We start from the raw sequence: 26,467 nt of genomic DNA on the forward strand, positions 1-26,467 counted from the left end.
TGCTTGTTAGCTTGTTCAGTGTTTGTCATACATAGATTTATTTCAAACCAGTCCAAGGTTGTTTTGGCTTGAAGAGAAGATGGCAGGCCGTCGTTGTTTTAGTGCAGGTTCCTGTATTTTAACCAGAGATGTGGGTGAGCCAGTCACGAGTCTGTTACAATCTGCAAGCTTGCTAAGCTTCTTTAGTCATACAAACACACAACTCACAAGAGCTTCCGCCACAAATAGAATCTTGTTCTGTGGGAAACAGGATGGTAACTAGCTCTTTTGCAAAATAATAAAATAACCAATAGAACATATTGTGTAAATTTGATAACCCTTGCTGCACCACAGCAGCGCTCTCGTCCACTTCTGATTCTTATAAAATCAATCTGACAGCAGCCAAGATGACAGAGTCAAATCTTTAAATCTGTGCTAACCGATGGGTTATCTTATGTTTTATTACTTTTAAATTACTTTATTAGAAATGTGAAAAATCTTAATTTAGATGAATCCTTATATTAGTTTTACTGCCCTTGCTAATATTTCTTTTTATTCCCTTACCTGTCCATCTATTACTCTCACTCAACCTCTCATACACTAACCTTTTTTCCCTCCCTCCTTCGCTTCCTTCCTGTGCCTCTTACATCACCTGTGATTGTCCCCTAATGATATCATGGAAACAGTGAGCAGTGAGCGGCCGGCTGGTTGAGGTGATGTTTTTAGGGACACTGTTTGGCCGTCCCTTCCCAGGAAACAGAATCCCAGTGGGGGTAAACGGATCTAAAACCTGGCTTAGCAGATGGTCCCCACTGTGCTGACTCCTCTGATAAGCAATTAGAGGCATAAACATGACACTAGTGACAACAGCATATTCAGAACGAACCTGAGACCAAATCTATGACGTGGTAGATGCCAACACAGGAGCGGTGATAAAAAGACTGAAATATGAAGCATATAATTCAGCAATGCCTACACACAGAGAGCTGGCACTCAATCACCTTTACCTTCAGAGCCTCAGCACGGCGCAGTAAGGAGGAGTTTCCCACCGATATAAAACATTATGTGACAGTTGCTTTTTGTTGCCTCTTAGGTCAGTTTTAGGGGGAGTAGAGCCATTCCATCTATCTTCCAGCATCATGTTGCTGCAATAATAACCTGTCCACCCTATAAAGCAGAGGTAGGGATGCAGTCGGCCCCATCTCCAATGATCCTTTCACTCCCACACCATCTCTTTTTCTCTCTCAGTGACTCAGTCCTGCTGATGTATAGAAGGTGGAACAGACTGAGAAGAGGAGGCAGTTGCTGACATGCAGCATTTAAAGCCTACACCAAAGTAAACACTGAATGTCGGAAAGAATTTTAATACTTCATTATTTCCAAAGAAGGAGAGATTTTATTTATTTTTCAAGGAGTTTGGAACAGAGAATGATTTTAAGTGTAACATCTACAATTACGGTTAGCTCAATAAACATTATCGTCGACATATTGATATGCATGCACAAAATAAACATAGCTTAAGCCGTCCTGTAGTGCAATAAAAAAGGAACACTTTTTATAATATAGTATGTGCCATCCAATCACAACCAGCATCGAATCCTTTGATCTATTAGATGGAGCCTCAGCTAGCTATCAGTTCACGTTAATTTAGCAGGTTGGATCGGTAGCAACTAGCTAACACAACGGCTGGGGAAGGAGACAGGACAGAGGAAGATTAGGGCGACCAAGACCTTGTGGTAAGAAAGAGACACTTCCTTTGTTTCAATCTAGTGTAGATTCTGAAAGGACATCATGTTACAAACACAGGTACAGGTAAAGTCTGCACAATCTAGGAAAAGAAACAGAAACTGTCGGTATTAACTATTGTGCTACACAACCAACAAGATGGAGGTTCGATGTTCCTTCTTTCTCAAGAAACCTTATATTATTCCCTCATCATTCAGTCTGAACCTCCAACAGCTATATAATTTGTCTTCCCGCACACATCATTTATGTCATAGACTAAAGATGTTTGGTATATGTAATTAAAATCTTATTCTTTGAGCATGAAATTTGATAAATTTAATGATTATGATTATTCATATTTGACTGACAGCTGAGCAGCTACAGCAGTGAAACACAACGTGCACAAACTTACATGGGCAGGTAGTTTACAAGTTGCCGACACATAAGTTTGCAGTAATCTTCAAATAAGTACAACTCAAAGCAGGAAATAACACTAGTCATCCATACTTTACTTTATAAGGAAGGACTATTGCATAAGCAGGAAAATAAGAGAAAACACATGTTTATTCAGCATGAATTACAACCAAAGGAATTCTCCGTCTTTAATAATCCTGGTCGAGTCTGCCGCCTCTAATCCTGATTTTGGAAAGCTTTAAGAAAGATGCCTGGCAGCAAAATCTGTTTTAGATGCAGTTGAATCAATGTGATGCTGCAGGTTCTGATCCATTAGGTGTGCGTCATCCGAGACACTGAGTCACTCAGCCCTCATCCCTAAGACCATACCAGGCAGCCATGACAAAGATGAGATAGGGAGAGTGCTGTCTGGGAGGTGACTGGGGGCTCTAAATGACAAACAAGAGAGCGTCTGCATCCTCTACGGCTGTGTGCTTAGTTCTCAAAGTGTCTGCATGCAATTTTCTTCCTGTCTGTTTGCTCTTGTGTCTGGCAGCTGTTCGGTTTGTGATTTTGTGTCTCCATCTATCTCCAAATCTGTCTGTCTTTAGCATGCCTTTTAATGCACTAGTGACTCTAACTGTAATCTAATTTCTGACTGCCCTGTTGCTCCTCAGCTGAAGGTTTTGGCAGAGCACAAATAATTATAATATAAAAAGGAAAGGAAAAATGCTGAGTCTCAAGGAAGGCGATATTTTAATTATCTAATAGCAGTGACTACTTTTTAAAAGCTATGGTGGACTTGTTGTAATTAGCTAAGTGTTTTTGGACTTTTTCAGAAGACACTAAAAGGGTAAAGGCACCAGAGTTGTACTAACAATAGCAAAGTGGAACACATTTTGAAATGCAAGACTTCAACTTTTTACCTCATACATTTCAGTTCGAGGGGCATGATTTGATTTGTTAGTATTTTTAGAATGAACATGCTGAGTCTTTTCCTCCGGGCCCCAGACTCAAGAAAACAAATGAACAAGCAATGTCGCCACACTGTCTCAGACACATCGCCTGCGAAGTCACAGGTGACTTTGATCTAATAAGGAGAAGGCAGGGCAGCCAGCTAAGTGAAACATCACTCCAGCGTCTTCTCTCTTGACCTTTTCAGGAGAGGGAGCTTGAGTTGGGGAGGGACAGAGAGAGGCCTAAGGGAGACCAATAAGGGCCCAGGAGGCAAATGGATTGGTTAATAGATGGGGGGAGAAGAAGAACAAGTATGATGAGTCATCCCGCAGACTTGTCCAGAGTTATGACAGGCCTTTAGAGGAGCTGCGGGGGAAATCATTCATGAGGACAAAGTGAGATGAGCCATTTCAGGGTGGTAAAAGTCTCCCATGTGTGCTGCAAGAACTGAAAGCACATTAATGCTAATCAATTAAATGGAAAAAAACGATATATACATATATATAGCTATATTAGGTGCCCTTCAATTTATTTAATATTTCAATTCATGTTTATTTCACTGTTGAGGGACTCAGGCTGTAACTCAACATTTGTTCTGTGACTCATGACTGACCCTATCAGTCAAGACCAAAGTGGAGGATGGACCAGCAGACTGACACATCTGCTTTTGTATTCTAAACAAACTCTGAAAAACTGCCAAGAACAATTCACATTGAAAGCAAAAATCCACACTGATTGAAAACTAATGTCATGTTTTAATGTCAGTTCTCCAGTGTTTGATCCACACAGTGCCGAGCTGTGATTTTTATTCTCCTATGTATCGCTGTGTGCATGACAGAGTTTCGCTGGCACCACACCCATGTCTCTCCGTCTGCTCCCTCCATCTCACTCTCTCTGCTGCAGTGCTGGTCCCCCGAGGTCCCTCCAGCACAAACAATCATAATTTATCACCGTACACAGGATTCAAGTCAATGCCAATTGGATAGCCATCGACTGAACTGATAAATTATGGCAAACGAAAAAACAAATAAGCATAGGAGCTCGCTAAACATTACTACTGGGGGCCAAGGGACATAGGAGGAAAGGATGCAGAAGGCAATGTGATTAAGAAAGAGAAGCACATTTACTGAGAAATTGAGTTTCATTACAGAGGAACACACAGCTGGAGCAAAGTGTCACCAAACCCTGAACAGAGAGATGAAAAATTAATACATGTGTCTGTTTCCACTGCCATTCATTTAGAAAGAAATTGTTTTGTAAAATGTGTTTGAAGATGCCAGGAGAGATGGTATTTGCAGTTATTGATTGACTATTTTTCACATCCACGTGACACACACCTCCTTACTTTTCACTGGCACTACGTGTGAGTGTGTTTGTGTGGATGCATATGCATGTTTACCTGTGCATGTGTCCACAAAGGGTTAGAGTATGTGATGACTCATCAGTTTTTCAAACTATTTGATCATGTGAGATTTTTATTTACAATTTCTAATGTGTAAACTATTGATGAAAACAATTGTTTTATCTTAACTGTAATTTAGAATACAGATTCATTATATCACATGATTTTAAATATTCAGCTGCATAGTGCTAAACACTGATTCATACAAATATAAGGATTGTAAATGCCATACAGGGTTTTGTTGGTCAAATAAGTGTTTGCTGTTCGATACAACATCTTTCATAAGCACCAACACTCAGACAGTAATTAAAACCTTTCAAGCTGATGAGTGTTTTAAATCAGATTTATTTCATTTCTAACATAATATTTAATGGAATAAAGAACTGAGTCATCTGAAATCTAGAAACATAGAAACAGATTGAGCTTTCAGTCCCCAAAGCCTAAACAAAAACTTTAAAAACGTATGACTAAATTAGATGTGAAACGGCTGTAAATTGGGGCTTTACAGGTTTATATTACCAGATCTCTTTTCTATGAAGAAGACCATTGTGGCAATGCTGTTCCTTTTAAAACTATTAATTAAATTATTAATAAGTTATTTGAAGACAAGGTTTGTTTGTTTACAGACTGCATACTTTTGCTCTTGCAACTGAAAGTTTGCAGATCTGACTCCAAAAAAATGATTTGATTTATTTTTTAAGCATGCTTAAAAAAACAGTATTCATGTCATAATTAAGATTTCTACCACAACAACGGCAAACATTGTTCTTACAGTTTTTACAAAGCTGTATCTTTTCAAGTCAATGTGTTTGTTGAAGTGATTTCTAATTGAGCATCTCTATGTGTAACACTCACTGCATCTTATCCCATGGATGGATAAGACATAATGTATTAAAAGTTTTAATGCAATAAAACGCAGGAAGAAATCTTAGCATACTGAACGTATATGAAGAGGCATATGGTCACCATTACTTTTATGCAGAAGGGGTGGGGCTATTGTATAAGCAGAATGTGATGAATGCATGTTGACAGCCGTATCCATGCTGAGGAGTTTACGGACAGCTACAAATTAGTTCCACACAGTCAACAGGAAAGCGTAATTATCCAGCCTAAACAGACACAGAAATACATTAGCACATTCATGCATGCTCATCGGACACATATACACACACAGCATGGAGGGTAAATACTGCATACACTCAAGCGCACACACACATACGTTCACAGGAGGCAAACAGTCTCTGGCATTACCCAATGGCAGCTGTGAGAAACACTAATATGCAAGCCCAGAAGACTGTCTGTGCAAGAATGTACATTTATATGTGGTTTAACACATACTGAACTCACATAAAAAAGTATTGAAAAGTAGAACACTGAATGACAGCTGTTCTCTTTGCAGGAAGGAAGGCAATCACACGGGGTGTGAGAGAACACATTCACACTTATCTTCCCCCCGACAGGAAGTTTCAGGACACACAGAAACATGGTGGAGTGCACCCACAGTGTGTCCTTACACACTTTGCACAATCTCACCTCGTTTCCTGCCAAGTCACACACACTGTAAGCAACTGCTCTCGCACATGAACTACAGAAAAAGGAGAAAGAGATAAGCAAATACAACAAGGTGAGATAGTGTCTGCAAAAAAAAAAAAAAAAAAAAAGTGCTTCAAGGCTTAAGACTCTTCTGCAAATTCAGTTCTTGAGCAGAAAAGTGTGCCAGATGTGTTACAAGTGTTGTTAGAATGCATGTGCTGCTGCAGAGAGGGACAGATGTGTTGTATTCGCAGATGACAGGGGTCAACATGCAGAGTGTGGTTGGATGGGTAAGTCAGAGGGATGACCATAGGGTTTAGGGAGCGGGCCATGTGAACAGATGGTCCCTGGTTGCCACCCAAGATCCCATTAAGAAAGATGGCAGGGCTGACCTATTTCTGGACCCACCATGCCGTGCGAATCCACTGCACATGGAGATAGGGCAGATATCTACATTCAGAGGTTATAATCCTTGCTGTTTTTGTTGGACATTACGGGATTACATACATTGTTTCTGCGGCAGTAATGCAGGAATCAATTAGACAAGGGGCTGCGGTAAAGCAGTACAAGAACTCTGCCTGCTCGTACTTGCAGCTGCCAGACTAGTCACTTCCTTGGACGCTGTGCCCTTGAGTGCTTAATGAGGTCTTTCTACACAGCAACTGGGGTGATACGGTTGTCAAGAGACTGATGAGCCGTCCACTGTTGGACCAGAGGTGCTTTGCCTTTCACCTATGCTCCACAAGCAGTGTCTTTGTGTGGACAGCTGTCTCACAGGGCTCAAAGAGAAACTTCCTATAAGCTGCAGCTGGCACTTCGTCGCTTAGTTGCTTCCTACTTTGCATCACCGGCGTCCCCATTGACTTGTATTTTTCCACCTACCAGTCAGATTCCCAAGATTTCTTGAAGTATTTAAAACTAATAGTTGTTCTAAAAATGTGTGTTTCAAGTTATGTTTTGTTTGGAATTAATGGATGACAAATCTTTTGTAATTGCACTCTTAATTTTCAAGGAAGGCTCATTACACTAGCTTTAATGTATTCAAAAATAAATAAAAAATCAAACCCTGGCCACTGCGATTAGGACTGCACACTCTTCAGGTGAAGCTCTACTATGCCCTGAAATTAAACATATTCTTTATAATCATAATCATTCCTTACGTCAAAATGAAATAGCCCCTAAAAACGTCAAGCAAAGCTGAAATGTCAGACAATGTCAGTGCAGATTCGGTGCAGATTCTTTAGTTTTTAAATGAAGGTAAACTTAAAGCCTCAGTGAGTTTGTTTCAGCATTTGTTTTTTATGAAAGTTTAAAATAATGTCAATGATTCTGTATGACCTTCAAAGGCAACAAGACTAAAAGCAACAAGATTGTTACTTCCTATAGTAATTTCTTATGTTTACTACTGCAGGGCAGGTGTCAGAGAGAGTAAACAGCTAAAGAATCCACTAGGTTTTCTATATTTTCCACAGCAAGCATCTTAAAGATCTAAGACATACTTCTTTGTGTTGCAAAATGCAGCCATCAAGACTTCCTTACTCAGACGTATATTTTTGCTTAAAATTAGACTCATGAATAGTCTCTCATACATACCGTAAGGCTCAAGTTAAATCACTGCTTTTTAGCGTAGTCTCTTTTACACAAGTACCTGTATGTGAATTGAGAGATGAATATTTGTGCTCTGGCCTCCTCTGCTATCATTTGGAGATTACATTACCAGCCGAGGATCATGTTCGATTATGCTTAAGTTCATAACCCCTCATGTCTTTCCTTTTGACCCTGAACTAAGTGTCAACTGAACACTACACTGGAGGCATATTATGTGAGAATAAAGTGATAAATATTAGATAAGGTGATATTGTAGAGGTGATGGGTGAAACAAAAAGCTAAAGACCCACACGGAGGAGCAATGCTGGCCCATACCTGCATCAATCATTTCCCCCCAGTATTTTATAAGGCACACAAGGTGACACGGCGCCTAATCGAAATTGGATATATTGCCCTGTGTCTGTGTATGTGTGTGTACGTGCGTGTGTGTGATGGTGGCTCATGCATGTCGGTTACAGAGGCTATGATCACACAAAGACAGAAGGCTTTGACATACGACCAGGCTGAGGAAACGGCATATTATCAGCACCTTTGTCTCAGGAAACCCCATAAGGAACCAAGATGTGCTCATCAATTCTCCCCCACACATACACAAGAACGTGTGTGCACCTGCTGCTCTTTGTTTACTGTCATTACGTGGCCTGAGCAATGACATGAGCCATAATAGCTTTCTGCTCTGGCAGCCTTTGGCTCAGCACTGGGAGCTCTTTAAAGGCCAGATGCAGCACATGTATGGTCTTAATGGTTATGCAGCGTGGGAGGATATATATTCGTTTAACTCCTTTCTCATCAGGGGAAAGCGCAGACAGAAAATGATGGACGGCATGATCCAAAAGTGAAGCTAAAGCATTTGGAGCTCACTCTAATGACTCGCTGCAATAGATGTCATAAGCTCCACTTTCTCTATCTTAGCAGATGGTACATGGGTCAAACTAGTCATAAAAAAAACACACATTAGATATTTTTTTCTCAAACTAATTTTCTATATTTATAGTCCATTGTACTGTACTGCACAGACTCTCCAAATGAACATTTTCAGCTAACAAAAAAGGAGTTATTTTAGCTTTACTTTTGTACAACTGGAGGAAAGGGGGGGTACAAGCTATAAGGCACCAAGGTACTTCCAACATATATAGAGGAATATCATGAGGAACACCTGGGACAGGCCGCTGCCACGAGTGGATTTAGATTTGTCTGGTTATTCAATAAGCCGGGGGGCACACTTGATGTTTCCCTTGCAGTGAAGTCATCAAGATAGACAAACGAACAGGGGATGGAGTGCTCTGCCTTCCTGTCTATCAGAGGCTATCGCTCTCAATCTGCTTTGGCTCCGGCTTTTCCACCTGGATTGAGAGAAGCCTGCATCACGCTTGAATCCAACCTGTGCATGTGTGTGTGTGTGTGTATGTATGTGTGTGTTTGTGTATTATTTCTGCTCTGCTCAGCCCTAAGCAGACACCCCCCTAATGTCAGATGACTGAGCGCCACTACACGGCAGTTGCTATGGTTACCAGCCAGGTTCTGCGTACACGGATCCTCACCGCGATTTTGATCTGCAGTGATGGGTGCGCAGAGTCCTACAAATTCACCCACCCACCCACACACACACACACACACACACATATACATTGCACATACATACCTGGATAAACAAGCTAACAAGCATGAATGTTTATGCAGAGAAATACTAGCAAACAAGCATACACAAATATACACATTCCACCCACTTCAGGAGATCTTCATTCACCTCCACCTAGCGCTCGTCAGTATATACTGTGCTGTGTATAATTACACCAAGCACGTAAGCAAACACAGCCTGTTGGGCACAATTATCATCCCCAACAGAAGTAGCACAAATCACAGTAGGTGATACATTGAGATACCTCTTCACCGAAACACATTTAAAGCAACCAGTGCATTATTTCTCACAAACTCGTTTTAACTCTTCTGCCAGCCTGCCTCTGCAGTTTGTCCCTAACACATGCATACATACATATTTACGCACACACACGCACACACATACGGGGCAGATTGGAAGCGCTCAGTCAGAGCAGAAGATGAAAGCGAGAGCGAGCTGTGTCCGTGCCAGCCAAGCAGTGCAAGTGGGGAACCGATGAAAGAGAGGCTCATTTAGTAAATTGACAGCTCCCTTCAGGATTCTTCATCTCCTCCACCATAAAAGGGCTCCAATTCCGTCTCAACTTCCAGCTATTCTCACCAGGGCCTGAAAAAACTGTCACATTCCAGCAAACTTTAACAATGACAGTGTTGGTATCTTAGTTTGGATCCATCTAGCTCCAAACTCCCACTGCTGCTCCAGTAAAGGCACAGATGCAAAGAGGTTGTCAACTCAAGAGACACACACACACACACACACACACACACACACACACACACGCACTGCTGATAAAACTCTGATGCAAGTTACGACTCTAAAATGAAAGCTAGGCAAGACAGAGCTAAGAATAGAATAGAGAGATTGTTTTCATTTCAATTTCACATACTTAAGGGTGATGCATTCACTTACACAAAGCATAAACCCTGTAAACAAACTCAGAGTATCTTCTGGCAGAATCCACACGCTCTATTTGACAGCACGAACAGACTGTTTTCAAGATAAAAGCAGCTGTTGTGCAGCAGCTGATACGGAAACCCTGAATGTTTCACCTCTAAGAATGTGTTTGAATGCACGTCTATTGTCTGCATGAAAACTTGTATCCTTGTTTTAGGAAAATGGATACACCCTTCTCCTGCACTGACAACAAGTGAATATGGTACCTGGGGCAATCAAAAAAAAAAAAAGCAGAGCATTTCTCACACCTTGACCGGGAGTTTGAGTATTCTTTTCTGAAAACTGAGCAATAAAATCACGAGAAATAACAACACAACTGAACACAGATAATCAAAAATCTGGAAATTGATATGATATTCTTTCTTAATACGTCATCAGAATATCCTTGCCTTATAAACAACGTGCATGAAAACACATTTTACCAGCCACAAAGAATAAGAAGGGGTGAACTTGAACAGGCCCCAGTTCTCATCGGACACGGTGAAGTCTTTTCATAATCAGGGCAGCTAATGGAATGAGGCTAGCAGTTAGAGGCAGCATGCTGCTCGTACTGTAGCTAACCGCCTGCCGCTCCGGGGAGCTAAGTGGCAGACGTCTTGCTAAGCTGAGAGGAGAAATGCTTTGAGATCAAGCCACATGTTCACAAAAATGTTTTGTATGACATCAAACTACTTACTTTCCGACGAGCACTACGTACTCTATGTTGTTTAATGTTTTTTATTTATTAACACTAATGGAAAGGCAGCTCAACGTGGGCAGCACTTAAGTCAAAGACAAATGTCTCTTAGGTGGAAGACAGTAAAGTGTGTCATATCGTACTATAAAGAGAAGCTTTTTTTTTTTCTTTCATCAGATTTAAATCTAATCATGTAAAAAAGTCCTGGCTTATCAAAACATACATCTTTGGTGCCCTTTGAAAAGAATAACAAAGACATTTTCAAGACACCCTTTTTTTTTTTTATTAAAATGCCATAAAATGAATGGCATGGTCAAACTCCATTAGTAGTTGACATCGAGGGAGTCAAAATGACAGACTGGAAAAATCTCAGAAGCCCCCCAGCTACAGGCCTGATGCTGGTATGCAACTCAGTCTCATATAAGTTCTCCATGACCTTATCCTGGTCATTAAAGGCATTCTGACTGTTTGTAAAAACAGGGAGTTTATGGTTTGACAACTTGTGTTGAAATCTGAAAATAATGGAACAGGCTGGATAGCAGCCAGTCATAGATCAGGATTTGGTGAACAGTGAGCGAGTGCAGGAGAGATTGTGGAGGCAGACGGAGGGATGAAGCTAAAGAGGAGAGGGTCAGCAAGGGGTGAGAGGGACTGTAATTTATACCAAAAAGAAAAGCCACAGTGACAGCCTCTTACTTCCTGCACAAACACCACATATGCTACCCGAGTACTTGACAAATAAATCTCTCTCTGCACACAAGCGCGCACGGATACACAGACACACACTCATCGGTTAAGCTGGCAGAGGCTCAGCGGAGTGAGTTACAGCGTGCCTCACATAGGTCATCGTAGCAGAAAGAAGACTGGACAGTGCCAGCCAAATATCCATCTGAGATTCAGCGAGAAATGAGCATCCGCGAGCATCTGCGGGGATCAAATGAATTGCCCCACAGCATGTCTCCAGTGGGACCTGTGTGAAACAGGTGAGGTAATGTGGACATGGAAGTGGATTAAACAGTGGATTAACTCTGAAGCCAACTTGGGTGTGAAAGCAAGTTGCAGTCTGTTTGCTTGAGGAAACGTCCGCACTCATCTAATTGCGGGCTGGGCAAATGATTAGTGTCAAAAACTGTGTCTGTGTCAAGTACTGATGGATGGGATCCTGGATTTAGGGTTTGAGACGTTTACATCCCATTAAAGAGTGAAAAACCTACCAGAACTCTGCCAGTGAGTGTCTGAGCGGAGATCATGACACCAGCCCAGTCTTTGACGGAAGTCATCCATCCCACCTCGCTGGCAGGAACCTCCTCCTTCTCATCAGTGCCCTTTGGTCTGTCTGCTGCCTGATTGTTGGCCGGGTTGTTCACCTTCTGAGCCTCCTGCAAGACAAAGCAATAATCTGTGTGAGGGAAAGGAGCATGGTAAAGATAGAAACAGGGATGTGGCCTGCTTTTCGGATAAGGAGAGTTTACAAGGGTGAAATAAAAAACAAACATTTGTAACGAGACCTCACAGAGAGGATAGAAGACTTTATCAAATGTTGGAAAATGCATTGCCTTTCCAACTAGACACCATGTACATTGCACAGGCAGCAATAGCCGTAACCAGTTGGCCAGTTGTTGATTACAAACAAGACGACTTCTCTTGTACGGTACATGATCTACATCATATGAATATTAGATAAAGAAATGCTTGACGTAGTATATTGCAAGTTGAATATATATGGGTTTGAATGTGTAATAGAAAGCAAAAGAATAAGTATGTGTCGAGTGTCTAAAGTTAAAGCTTATACGGCTCTTTGGTTTAATTGTTCCTCGGGGTAGAGTGAGTAAGACCGCTGTTCTCATGCAGGCCTTTCAGAGTGCCAGTGTTCTTTCTTGTGTCTGATTGAGTGAGCAGAGTTGCATGGCAGTTCATTGACATGCTTTGCTTGACATAGTCAATGTATGCAGCTGTTCATCCCCAGTCTGTCTCTCTCTCTCTCTTTCTCTCTGTCTCTCTCTCTCTCTTTGTCCCTCTGGCACTAAAAAGGGAATAAAGAAGATTTCTCTGTGTTTTATTTCCTTCGAGGCAACAAACTCCTACACTATAACGCAATACAGAGACATTTTCAAAGACTAAGAGTAACGTTTCGTGCTCTCATAAATCCATGGGATAAGGCCCGGCAAATGGCGTCTACAAGAATCCCTGGAATTGCAATAACTTTCAACCTCCTGATGGCAGCCCGATGCTCCTTTCCAAGAAGTCATGCTCACGTTACCACATGGTACGCATGCAGCACTTTACAGAGTCCTTCCTCACGCTGACATCTGACAAGTAGCCATCAAAGCAGATTATGGGCCATGCCAGCAAAGAAAAATGTGTTTTCCCAGCACTTTACCTGTCACATTGCGACTGTTTATTATGCCCCCACAACATTTTAAAAAACGATGACGTAAATAAAAGAAGATTTGTTTCCAAAGTGAGTTTGTTTTCGCTGTTACAGCTGACACATTCCATTCTTGGAAGAGTGTGGAGCAATAACGAGCAGCAACTCCAAAGGCAGGGGTCACCGATCCTGTGTGTGTGCCCACACGTAACAACAAAACAAACCCACTCTGCAACTCCTGCATGGCTGAAAAGCAGTCCCACATCTGATGCGCCCAAGAGAGGGTTCTGTCCATTTCAAGAGGATTGTCTGGTCAAAATTGGATTACATTTCATAATGATATGTCATGGACCCAGCTGCCATTTTCCTAATTTGATTCAAACTCCATAACAATGCCAATAAACTGGCACTAAAAAAGCCTGGCTAAGTCATAAGATCATTATCTGCTCCTGCTGTTGGGCCTCTGAGTACTACCGTGGATAATACAGTGACTCATGCTTTATACATCCTCATTAAAGGGCTTAGTATTAAGAGACTAACAAACTTTTACAGTACCTATCATGAGGGTAATTTCAAGCATTTAGTGTTAAAGTATTACCGAGAGCAGACTTATCCTCTGATTTTTGGGGATTAAATTATAAAACCCTTATGTAAACAACATCTACATGTTCAAACACATTTCCCGAAACCGTATATATGATCCTGTTGCCTGGAAGCAGAGGGATAGTCTAAGCTGTAAATAGTTCAATATGCAAATCTAACTGAAAATGCAGACTCAATGACTAAATCTTGTCACAAACTCCCACTGACCCACCAACCCTCGTCTTTGCTTCTTCAGTATTCACTCGACTACGTAGCCGACATGCGTCTCGCCTGTCACATGCTCCGAATATTCAGCGCAGTGTCTGTTGGTGTGCATCGGGGGTCACCGTGCAGAGGGGTGTCTAAGGTTTCACTCTGATTGGCTGCGTGCCTGCTCGATAGCACTCCAGGCATGTTGTGGTGGCATAGTATGTGCGAGTCTGTGCTCAGCGCAGGGCCCCATCAGCCTCGCACTCCACATTTAACACAGTTTGAACACACCGCATCACAGTAGAGCTACCGCATCACGCAAGTCACGTCTCACTAAAGCACTACCTGCTTCTGGCTACTGTTTCCTGCAGATCTGTTTTTAAGCATGCTGGAATTGTCATCAGACAAGTATTTTGTACTGTTGTGCAATTACAATATCATTTAAAGGTCTAGTTTGTTAACAATTAATACCCCCTTTACACACTTAGGGGAAAGGTGCTAAAGATACATGTTGCAGTTTATGTCAGAGTAGCGTGTTTTTGCATCAACCTTCTAGGACTGTTTTTTAACCATGACTGAAATGCTTTTGGACATAAATACAATTGCAGCAATTTTTTTGGGTACATACTGCTCCCTATTAGACAGTTCTGCTAACACTGTGTACCAGCATGAAACATCAACCAAAAAGTTTTATTAAATAAGACAAACTGCAGCACATTTAGATTTTAAAATCATAGCGTGTCAAGTTACGTCACTGGTACACACTTAATAAAGAGGCTAACAGGACATACAGCGAGTCACCTCGCAAGCAGCTCTTGCTTTAAGCTAATGTTTCACACACATTTTTTCCAGAATGGCTGAAACTCACTAGGACACAAACTTTATAAAAGCATTTTTTGGGGTGAATTGCTAGCTAATCACCGGGTTTGCTGACGCTGGATATCTTTATGAAAAACAGAAAAAAATGTCTTCATGGCCTATTTTTTTAACCCTATAAGGAGAAAGAGTTTGAATGAAAAGACAAACTAAGTCATGGCTAGACAAAGGGAAGATTTTTCTCAAATCTCTTTTGTTTTGTACATGTTTCTAAAATAATGTGGCTCCACCACTGATACACACATTAACATGGAGGCTAGACGACATTAAGGAGAGGCAATGGTCTGCTGTGTGTCCGTGTGAGCGTGTGTGTGGCGAAGGGGAACACATGAATAATGGATGGGGATGTAGTCATAAACTGATGGTTGGGCAGATCAGAAGAGACAGTGTAAACAAGGAATTGCTTCAAGTTCATTTGAGAGGCCAGGGGTAGGCCTGAGCCGAGGGAGAGAGGAGCAGCGAAGCGGGCTGCCACGGGAGAATCCATCTGCTGGCTATATATAACACACCTGTGATGTCAAACTGAGAGAGAGACAGGATGGGAGAGGAAGGGGGAGAGGGAGCAGAAAGAGCATACATGAGCTTACTCAGAAGGGGAAAGATTATCTACAATAAATATCACACTTCATTAAGTGCCTCTCTAATATTTGCCATTGTTAGTGGCGGACTTTGCCAAACCCATGCTAGATTTAACTTTCCAGTCTACACTTGGTGAATTCAGAGGAAGGAGCCAACGTAAAAGCGTTTAAAGTTCTCAATAGTGTTCACGAAACTTCCATTTTCAATGTAATCATTTTAGTCAATAATGTAAGCAGTAATGATGTAACAATATTTATTCGTTCAAAGGTATTTAGTTCATCTGCCTACTTTAAGAAACCTTTATATAACAAGCAGATGAACAGTGTTAATATTAGGATTGTACCAATTAACGAGTACACAGGGGAGGCCTGGTAATAATGAGCAAGAAAAAGATGACACAGGAAAAAGATAAAGGGAGAGACTGACAGAGATAAAACAGGACGGGGACAAAGGGACAGGATGGGAGACAAAGGACACCCACTCAAACCAGGAGTCAGGGGGAGGAAAAAAAGATCTACTGACAGACAACAAAGCAAAGAGGGCAGCGATAATGACAGAGACGCACAAATTACATGACATCAAGAGAGTCAGGAAACTGAGCAAACACAGGACTGACAGTTAGGGAGAACGAGGGATCTAACGAGTGGATAAAAGACAGACAGCAGGACAGATTAGGGGTTAACTAAATAGGAAGCAAGAGTGAGGAACCAGAGACAGCTAGAGAAGACAAGAGAGAGACAGAAACATGCCCATGTGACTATGCTGATCTAACCGGACTTGGCTTAAGCGCAGCTGTTCCTCTGGCTTTAGTCCGCATCACTGGGGAAAACTCTATTCCAGTGTGAGCAGCTATTTATAGCCTCACCCAGGGAGACGTGAAAATAGTGAATCTCATAACGTGCTCTGTTCGCCCCTGTTTGCTATTTTTAATGCCAGTACAGTTACCCTGTGTCCCTGGGTTACAGACCTACACTGGGTCACAGCAAAAGGGCAGAGAAATGCGGAAAAAGTAGACTTTATACTGATGTGGGTGCACACATAAGGCAGGAGGGAATCTGACAAGCCTGCACAGAGGAAAGCTGTTGTTGTGTTGTGTTTAGGTCATGCCTGCTTAATCGTATGGAACTAAGGGGTCAAATGTGAAAGGCTGATAATCGTTAGCCCATGAATGCGACTTGCAGCTTCAGTTTTTTCTGCAGCCATTAAAAAACAATACTGTAGAAGTGTAGTCATCAGTGATGGACCAACTCCTCACAGTTACTAGTTACTACTATCAAAAAGCAACTGTCCGACTTCATTTTAAAAGTAATTAGTTATTTAGGAAAGTAACTGTAGCTTTATTTTTATAATTCAATACTGATATATTATTTGACAGACTTAGTGTTGCTGTGAGAGTGTGACACTGAAGCCATTTTATAGCTGTATTGCTAATTAGATAGCTGAAGGTAATCGACCCAACAGGAGATATGGGAAGCATGTGGTAAACGACATACCTTGCTCACAGTCAGTTTAGTCCTGCATGGCTTACAGATCATGGACTTGGCAGTGAGTTAACACTAACAGTAGTGGCGTTACAATCATGTTTTACTTTTAGTATCTGTATTGGAGGAGAACATGGAGTTGTCTAAAATAAAATCTATTTTGACAACTCGATTTTGTATTGGACAATACCACTTACCCCTAATATACAAGTGTGCCAAATGAATATGTTTTATCATGCAAAACCTCAAAAACACAACATCAACATGTTGACATTGGTTCAAGTAAAGACACAAAAACGTTGGTCTATGTTAAATGATCCTTTCGCCAGAATCACTGCAGCCCTGTGCTGTCCCTTAATGCCAGGCATTTGGAGCACTGCAAACCAGAGTAGGATTAGACGATTTGTGGACACTGGACTAAATGGATGACATTAACAATGTCAGCAAACAGAGAACATGCCAAAAGGTTTACATCCCTCTGCATCACCTCTGGACAGTACACTCATACACACAACAGGACTGGAAGTGATTCCTCAAAATGGCAGCACTCCAAGTAAGGCTTTTTTTTTTTTTGTCCATGTCGTCTTTTTGGTTGGCAATGAGGGAAAAAAAGGACAGTAATATGGAAGAGCATAATGTACGCCTGGCAGCACATGCTGTCTAAGATGTGCGCTCTTTCACGTCTTTGCTCAAACAAAAGGGGACAGAATAAAAACACTTCCGCTACAGATGTTACTTCCCTGCGACTGAGGGGGAACGACAGAATATAAATCTTAAATGTACTGTGTTGTCCATTCATTATGCTGTACTCCACCTCTTTCATTGATATTACGTTTCAAGCCCCAGTGGTCCAGAATAAAAATAGATGATGCATTGAATGTGGAAAATGAAAGGTCAGCACTTGTAATCTGTGACGGCTTTGAGTTTTACCATCTTAATGTCAGTAGATAATAGACAGCCGATGCTTAAAAGAGGGTAAGTTTAAGTCGTAAGCTACAATAAAAGTACCTAAATATAAACCTTTAACGGCAACATCTTTGGTGTGAAAACGCTGGCTCAGGTTGAGTAAATGTTAATGTTAGGTGTTATCTCTGTATGAATTCATGGTTGGCTGCAGCTTAGAGAAAACCAACCAGAACTGGAGTTTCCACTTAGTTTAAAATGTAGCTGAGCAATAAGTAGGACCTCAGCATTTTCCAACCCAACAAATCAACGCCATAATTTTCTTTGCACTCTCTATAACCCCTACAAACCCAGAGAGGCTGGCCGAATACACATGATTTGAACCAAACCATCACCGCTGTGCTCCTATCTGAGAGAGCTCATAATTCGCACTAAACAAGGAGAGAAGCTGTCAATCACACTCTCCGCCTCCGATGGAAATCTCGTCTACCGTATTTGACTGCAAGGACAGATCATTTCCCCAGTAATCAACATGGAAATGGGACACTGAAAAAGGATGATTGCCCTTAGAAAGAAAGACAATGAGAGCAAATAAGAGGCAACATGATTATGCCAATATATGTAAAGGATTGTCCATTTCAGTAAAAGAAAAAATCATTTTCTCCTCCATGTGCACATGCAAATATTGGCTATTTAATCTTTGACAGAGGTAATTAATGTTGCATTTATAATCAAATGATGGCCTGTTCCTATGGTGATATACAGGCTCACATTCTTGTTTTCTATGCAAAACATGCACAACTTGAAAGTCACCGCTGCACACTTTTCCATTTAATGAACCACACAAATGCTTTTCAATATTACTACTGACATGAAGAATTGAGAAGCAGTCGTAATCTTGCCACGGACGAAAATCACAGTTTCACATACATAAAAGCCTTGATCATACAAAGAAAACATTCGGTAAATAGTACAGTAATTTGCCAAGATGTGTTCTGACCCAGACTTCGACCTACAATGTTTTCCCAGAGGGAGCTGCATACCATTTTATCCTATCAGGAAGTAAGTGGAATGGAAAAAAAAATCATGCTTGAATGACATCAGCTTTTATCCTACTATAGCCATCAATGGCTCAGTAGCCTGAGGCTAATGTCCACTATTTTTACAACATCCCAATGTACATGAATACTCATTTGGAGACCAAAAAGCTCCAAAGCTCCTAAAGCTCCTGAGGCATCTATACGTCCAATTTCCAGGTATTATCACGCTGTGCAATTCTCTGGGAAAAAATCGATTGCTCAATGTTACTTGGTGTTGCTACTAAATGTCGTCGTCCTTGGGATGTTCTTGTTGCTTATAACCACAAACCCCTATCTCTTCAGCAATACCCTAAAGGTTGACTCTATTTTCTATTATTGCTCCAACAAACCGCAATTTCAGAGGTGCCGGACCGTTTTTTGTGTCTGTGTGTTTGTATATAAAATATGTGTGTGTGTTAAGGGCAGTGATTGATTTCTATTTCATCTGGGTCTAGGTTTGTGTCCGTATCACTTACCACACCTATGAATCAGGAGGTAATATTGTGCCTCCAAGCTCGCAGCCCTGTCTGGACCTCCTTACAGAGGAACTCATATCTCACCTAACAGAGCTTCAGCAGCAGCAGGACAGTCGCAGCTGCACACAGTTGTTTGTTTGATCATGCTGTATCACATCAAATGTGCTTCTGTTAGTCCTTTTTCTGAACCTGCTAATGAACTGAAAGTCTGAACCTTTATTCTCTTGGTTTTTTTTTTCTATTTCCCCACTGAAATGATCAACCAGCAACAGCAAACAGGAGCAAAAACAACAACAAACCCACAGCAACCGTCTTATCAAGCAGTCACTTGTCTCAGCCCTGATCCGCTATCGCTCTCAGAACACTTTAACGAGCTTTCCTCCTCAACACAGACAGACGGAGAGCCCTCCGTCAGTAAGCGACTCAGTGTACAACAGGCGGATGAAATGTGGGGCCTATTACCTTCTGCAGAACAGAACATCAGAAAAGGACCAAGAAGGTAGCAATTGCCCTAATTGGCTCCCTGCTGTCTAACCTGCATTGATCAATGAGCCCTACTCTATAAAGAGCAACACAGATGACTGGCAGATACATTTCTTAACAGCCAACAGCTTCAGAAAGTCAGCGTTGAAAGCAAACAACAAACAATCATCGTTTACTATGATGGAAGAAAAATGTATGTTCTTCTTGACGCAATGATTCTGCAAAGGCAACAAGAAAGGTTTTTGTGTGAGAAGCAATTATACATTTAAAAAGCAACACCAATTATAATTACAGTATACAGTACAGTACAACCAATACAGTGTAACCAATTCTTTCAGATACAAGGAAAAGCATTTTCCAGGACTGGAAATCAACAACTCTTCTTGACAGGCTAGATACACATTGCCTTTCATTCAGGGCTATTCTATCCAAGCAATGGGAATTACAGTAAAAATGTAACTTTCAGTGCCAAAGCGTATGAGCACCTTGGCACCTCTTGAAGTTTTAATTGGCCATCACATATCCACCCTTTATTCAGACAGAATACAGCAGATTGTCCTGGCTTCATAATAAAACCACTTGTATATGGTAGCATGTGTTTGCCACGTGCAAGTCTCAGTAAAAAACCTCGATAGCTATGCAAACTTCTGTTTTTAAAGCAAAACCTACCAATCGACGTTTCTCATTCGACTTTTATGTTAAGAATCAAAACCACGAGGTTGACATTGTGCAAGTGCATTACTTGAAGACAATCGCCTTTCAACACTTTCAACTCAGAAATGTTATGTATTAATGGCTGTTTAATTTCTGATAGAGCCAACGAGATAACAGTTCTGTTATTCAATGATTCACTCCCACCCGAAAACGTGTAACCACAAAACAACTGATGAGTGGGAGCATGATGCATGATGGGACACATTATTTTTGAGCATCGTCCATGCATAAGATGTGAATGACTATATATGAGCGAGGTCTTTCAACATGCCAAGCTAGCAGGTGTGCGTGTATGTAACAGAACGTCCAAATGTTTTGTTTTTGAGCAGCTTTGATTCACAAAGATATATTGGAAAAGGAATACTCTGTCCTCAGGTGTGAAGGCTTCTGACAATTAAAATGGGTGTTCGTCTTCCACTACTATACCTTCAGATCTCTCTCACTGGTTGAACTCTTTTTATATTCCCTTTTCATTTGTCATCTCCTCTCTATCAAAGCAAACCACTATTATTCACAGTCACAGGTCACTCGCCATAAATCAACCCCTGAGGCACATTTTGACGTAAACCGGTATAACCAAGTATCCCTCAATCTTCCCTTTTCTGCTTTTCTTTCCTCTACCTTTATTGTCATCATTCTTTTTCGTCAGTTCCTCTCCGTTTCTTTTTGCCCTCGCCTCTCTTTTCCACTCCACTCCACTTCAGCAGCTTAAGAGAAGCCTGGAGAGACCAAGGAGATTAGGCTCTCTCTGCTTGAGAGACAGGACTCATTACCTTTATCATCTCCTGATACAATAATTCGCACAAAACTCTCGCTGATGGCTAGCCGATACGCAGGACTATGTGAATTTATTAAGACAAGCTAAAGCCTCAAATATGATGGGGAACAATAAGGAAAGCGGTCCACATTGGAATTTCAAACCACAGTTTACATTTACCTCAGTTAATTGTTGTGATTCACACAGTTTACGTTCAATAAAAGACATTTTGCTAATAGGCAGAGCTGGATTGAAATGATCCCCCTTTCTGAAAAGTGTTTAATTTGTATTGCACAATATAAGGGTCAACAACGTCATTTGGGAAATGTTCTTGTTAAAGGCTGCAAAGAAAAGCAGCCAACTGAGCCTAATGATTCTGAGTCTTGCCCTTGATTTGAGAACAGCTTAGAGGCGAATAAATGGAAGTGCAAATGATTTTCTAACTCTAGGCTCATTTAATCAGTTTAAATTTAGATCTTTCGCCTCCCACCGGGTGAAATAAATCAGCTTCCTTCATTCAGAATTTGCATGTTTTAACCCTGGAGTAAGAATGAGGAAACTGGGAGAGAAAACAAAGGGGACTGTTTTGGTTTGTTTTCCCCTATCAACCAACACCAAGGCCCTGCAGTGTGTTCCGAAGGGAAAGTTGTGTTTCTCTACTGTGACCCTAGACAGATAGGACTTTGACCTCAGCTAACAAGATCCATTAGAAGGGACTGGAGTCTGTAGCAAGTGTGGATACACGTTCCCAAGCCTACAGAGAACAAGAGTAATTATGCAAGATGGCAGCTCCGCAAACCAATCTGTGTGTTTATAGGAAAGGTCATTGCCTTCAGAGGAGAACTGAACCGTATTGCACAGCATTAAGCTTCTATGTGATGTGGAGTGGAGTGGAAAGTGGGATGCTGGGGTCTTCCTTTCACTGTTTCTTGCTCAAGGTTACAAAATCAAAGGTTTTTTTTTTAATGTCGAATGAAACATCCACAGACAAGGCAAACACAGCTCAGAGGAAGCATTCTGCATCCAAGTCAAGTGTGTTTATTTTTGTTCGGTGCAAGATGAACGCGAGCTTTAGTTTCCGCTATGATCTGCCCGTTCCGGTTAGTACTAATGTTGTTGTGTTTGGAACAGGTTTGGGGATTTTACAGAAAGCATTGCGGGATTGCCTTTTGCCTGAAGTGACAAGAGGCATTCCCTGTGATGGCGCTGCGGCGTGGGGGTGGCTTGCGCGGATAAGGGGGTGGGAGGGAAAACCACCTCCCTGGAGTCAGCAATTTGACCCTACAGGCTTTACTGTTAAGCTCAAGTAAACAACACAGAATATTCAGCAGAAAAATAAAAAGTGTTGTCAGGGTGTGTTAGGGATACAGAGTTGGCAGGAGCTTTCACATGAGATGAACACTGAATCAGCTCTTTTCAAGTGTCAACATAGCGGGCACTTGATCACTGCAGCTTGGTACAAAACCCAAGGACAAGTCAGTGGAGGTGACACCCAGAATGTGTTGTTGCTGCATTTGCATAAGGGGAGAGAAATATATATTATAAACTGCAAATACAATGACAAAGACACTTACATTGTGGCTGCTACAACCATTAGCATCAGAGTCTGGGAATGCCTAAAATGGGTTTTTAACTATTGGGTATTGGATATTGAGTATCAATTATTATGCCAGTCACTATACAGATATGATCCCATCAAGTAGACATTGTGACATTGACAAACAAACATTGTGATGCCAGGGGAGAGTGTTACGATACTAAAAACAACCAAAATGTCAACATTCCTTTCATCATGGTTTTCCTCCATGATGATTTCATGCTTTTCAGTATCTGAGATATTAAGAAGTAATATGGTTTTCATATTAGCAGCTGGGAAGGGAAAATGGTCTAAAAAAAAAGTAATTTCTTAATTATGTATTTAAATGTAGATACATTTCATATATGCTGTATTGATGTTTAAAATTTGGTCTTATACCTTTAATGTGCATGACACGGTGTAAGTTACGATGCTGGTTTACATTACCACTTCATCAGTGGTTTTAAAAAGCTAAGTGCGAGCCACGCTAATCCACTCATCTGGATGCATTACGTCTTGTGCAGCACCGTAACCTCCAGCTCATGAGCTTCTCTTCAAACGCAGCAAGTGAGGAAAGCCATATTACTAATCCCCCAGCCTTAGTGCATCTACTTAACAAGCCCTGGACCGCCAGTCAAGGTTTACTGTATGGACGTCTTCCTTTCCTCTTCACTAGCTAATAACCACTGTTAATCAATACCAGTGTAAGTGCTTTTTAGCGCTCAGCACCAGGCTCATTTGTCAAAATAAAAGCCGTCAGGGCCCTAGGGTCTAATCAAGAGGCATGAAGCAACAGGAAAATGTGCAGCTTGGTAACATGAGAAGGACTCGGTGAGCAGTGGGGAGGGAGATGGATGTTCAAGCATCATTCAGCTCCAGTCTAAGATTACAGTATATCGTAAAAATTATTTCTTTGAAAATTCGTTATTTTTGCTGTTGAAAGAGGCATTTTTGCTGTTATTTAGTTAAAGAACATGGAAAACAAACAACCAGTGGAAACTACAATTCTATAATTCTTCATACTAAACCACTTTGGGTTAGTGACGTAAACTTGATGAAATTACTACGTAAATATTGAGGCGCCATCAAAACCACACCCTTGTCATATTGTAGGGTTGGTTTCTTTTTGGTACATTACCCCCAAAATTTGACTCCTACAATATTCTTCAATTAAGGAGTACACAAATAATTAGTGAAATGTTGACATTTAATAAGTTTAATTAATACAGACATCACATAACAAACGTGTAAATCATCGGCCCTTATTCCTTTTGTAGAAACATGCTACTAAAGAATCAAGGCAGATCTACTGCATGTGCATCGTGCACAAGCAAGAATAAGATCATGATGGACAAATGTCGCTCTCATCAGAGCAGTCCATCGTTCATTGCTTGTCGCTTAGCAACAGAGACCTGGCGGGCAGACAGTAGGTGTGTGAGACAGAGTGTGTGGGAGGGGAGGTTTTTGAGGACGGGGGTAGAGAGAGGGACAGAGGCAGGAAGAAAAAGACACAGAGGCAGGCCAGGAAGGAGAGCAGCAATTGTGGAGAGTAATCACAAAAGTGATGGTTTGTATGGATCACATTTACATAATTTGTTAAATGATAAACACCGGGGGGAGAAGTGTGAAGATAAATAGGAGAAGATCTTTTTTCCCTGGTGATGTATTTGCAGACCTCCCGCACACAAGTCCCAACACCTAATTGTTACTTGAGAGGGGATTTTGTTGTTGCCTGGAGATATAAATTGTTTTTTTGGGGTGTTTTTTTCAATCCCAGCACGTGCTGCTGTTTATAGATACTCAGTTCACACTGTAAATATCCTGGTGCTTATGAGAATCAAAGCATTGACAGTAATGTAAGTGAGACATAACACCACAGCACTGCAATCCAAAAGACAAATCATGCACTGTAGGTTGATCGATCAGATTAGGTCTGCTCTATTTTTGGCCTTGGAATTATGCAGTTAAGAAAAAAGACATAGCAGCTAGAACAGTCTGAGAGTAACTTTAATCCTGTCAATATCACATTTCCAATTTGCAAGTAAATGCACAGCATGTGATGTACAGTACAGTTAGCATGCGCAGAGTTTCACAACATACAAACCAATAATCCAAACTCCATCTTCAGGGGCATTAATCCTAGCATCGAACATTTCTTATTGACAGCTGGTGTTTTACAGCCAGGCTTCCATCTCTCCATGAGCAAAGTGGACAAAATACCACTCTTTTATAGGGAAAAAATACATGAAAATAAAAACATACTGCACAGTTGCCTCAATTAAATCATTCAGATGAATGATCTGCAAGATTCCTAATTTGAACCACATTTTTTCTTAAATATTTAAATCAAGGTAAAGCTATGACAGCATTACGGGGCTGTTTTTGTCCTCTGTGCTGTGAAGCTTGTAGATATAAGCTATAGTTCATGTTGGCTGGTTCTTGTAACTATAACACTTTGTTTTTAAAAGCTGATAAGCAAGAACAGGTCAACAAAGCACGACAGCACAAAGGAGCTTAGCAGTTGGCGTCACCTTTCTACGAGGGAAACTTTGTGCCAAAGGGAGGCAAAAAGCTGGACGCTGATTAAAGCAGAGAAAATCTGAACATAAAAAACAAGGCTAATTACATCTTTTCAAGTGCAGATACAGTACACACAATTCTAAGAATAGATTTATAAGTCAAGATTCACTATTGAGCACAAATAAAATGGACACTTTTTATAATACAAGTGAACATGTCAAGGTGACACATTTCTAATCCTTTATTTTTCACATTAAAAGGTGTAGAGGTAGGCAAAGGAAGGGCGTTCTATTAACGCAGGTGGCAAAATACCAAAATACCATCACATTATTTTTAGCCCAGTAGAGGGTGAAAAATAACCCAAGTGCAACCTTGGTACACACTCAATCCCTGCGGCCTGGGCTTTGCAAGACATATATTCTCCTGCAATGGTCTAATGTCACCAACGGCAGCCAAGCCTCAAGGAAACCTCAATGACAAGGACAGAGCGGTGCAACAGTAACTTAAGAATGCCACTATTCGCACCAAGCTTTTATGTGATCACATACCGCAGCTCGTGGCCAACGTCTGCTATACCTCTTGAGCCGATATAGCCCTGTCGCATGCTTCACACCCTCGGTCATTCATGCTTAGGGTCTTTCCGTTGTTGATCTCTTAAACTTGCTGTCAGTCAAAATGCAGTCCTGGCTTTTCCGAAAGTATGACCTGCTTGGAAATGCTCCAAACAACACCCTTGATGTACACTAAACATGGTCTACAGTATACAGTTTCCCTTCATCACGCCCATTATTGTAGACTTTTTCGTCAAACAGCAGACTTTATTAAGTTATGAGTAAGCATCTGCCAATCGATCAGCATAGCGAGGATAAAAACTCTCCAGAGAAACGTATTGTAACAGGAGGAGCTACCCTCCTGACCAACTTGCTGATGGAAAATATCCAAAGGATCTTTATAATGGACCCAACTGACAGCACTCTAATTCAATCACGTGTGTTGCAGTTGCGACTAAGCTGCTCCC

The 26,467-nt window shown here is 41.2% G+C and overlaps 1 protein-coding gene across 16 annotated transcripts in view; it reads right to left on the reverse strand.

The window, feature by feature from the left end:
* The window catches only part of kcnma1a (potassium large conductance calcium-activated channel, subfamily M, alpha member 1a), a 141,129-nt gene that overhangs the window by 94,289 nt on the left and 20,373 nt on the right, over positions 1–26,467 (reverse strand). For all 16 annotated transcript variants that reach the window (XM_079362895.1, XM_079362899.1, XM_079362903.1 and 13 more), the window contains exon 2: positions 12,060–12,224. In XM_079362895.1, the coding sequence (XP_079219021.1) occupies positions 12,060–12,224 (165 nt within the window). The remainder of the gene's footprint in view (positions 1–12,059; positions 12,225–26,467) is intronic.

Source organism: Symphodus melops, assembly GCF_947650265.1.
Source record: "Symphodus melops genome assembly, chromosome: 15".
In the NCBI taxonomy this organism is placed as follows: domain Eukaryota; kingdom Metazoa; phylum Chordata; class Actinopteri; order Labriformes; family Labridae; genus Symphodus; species Symphodus melops.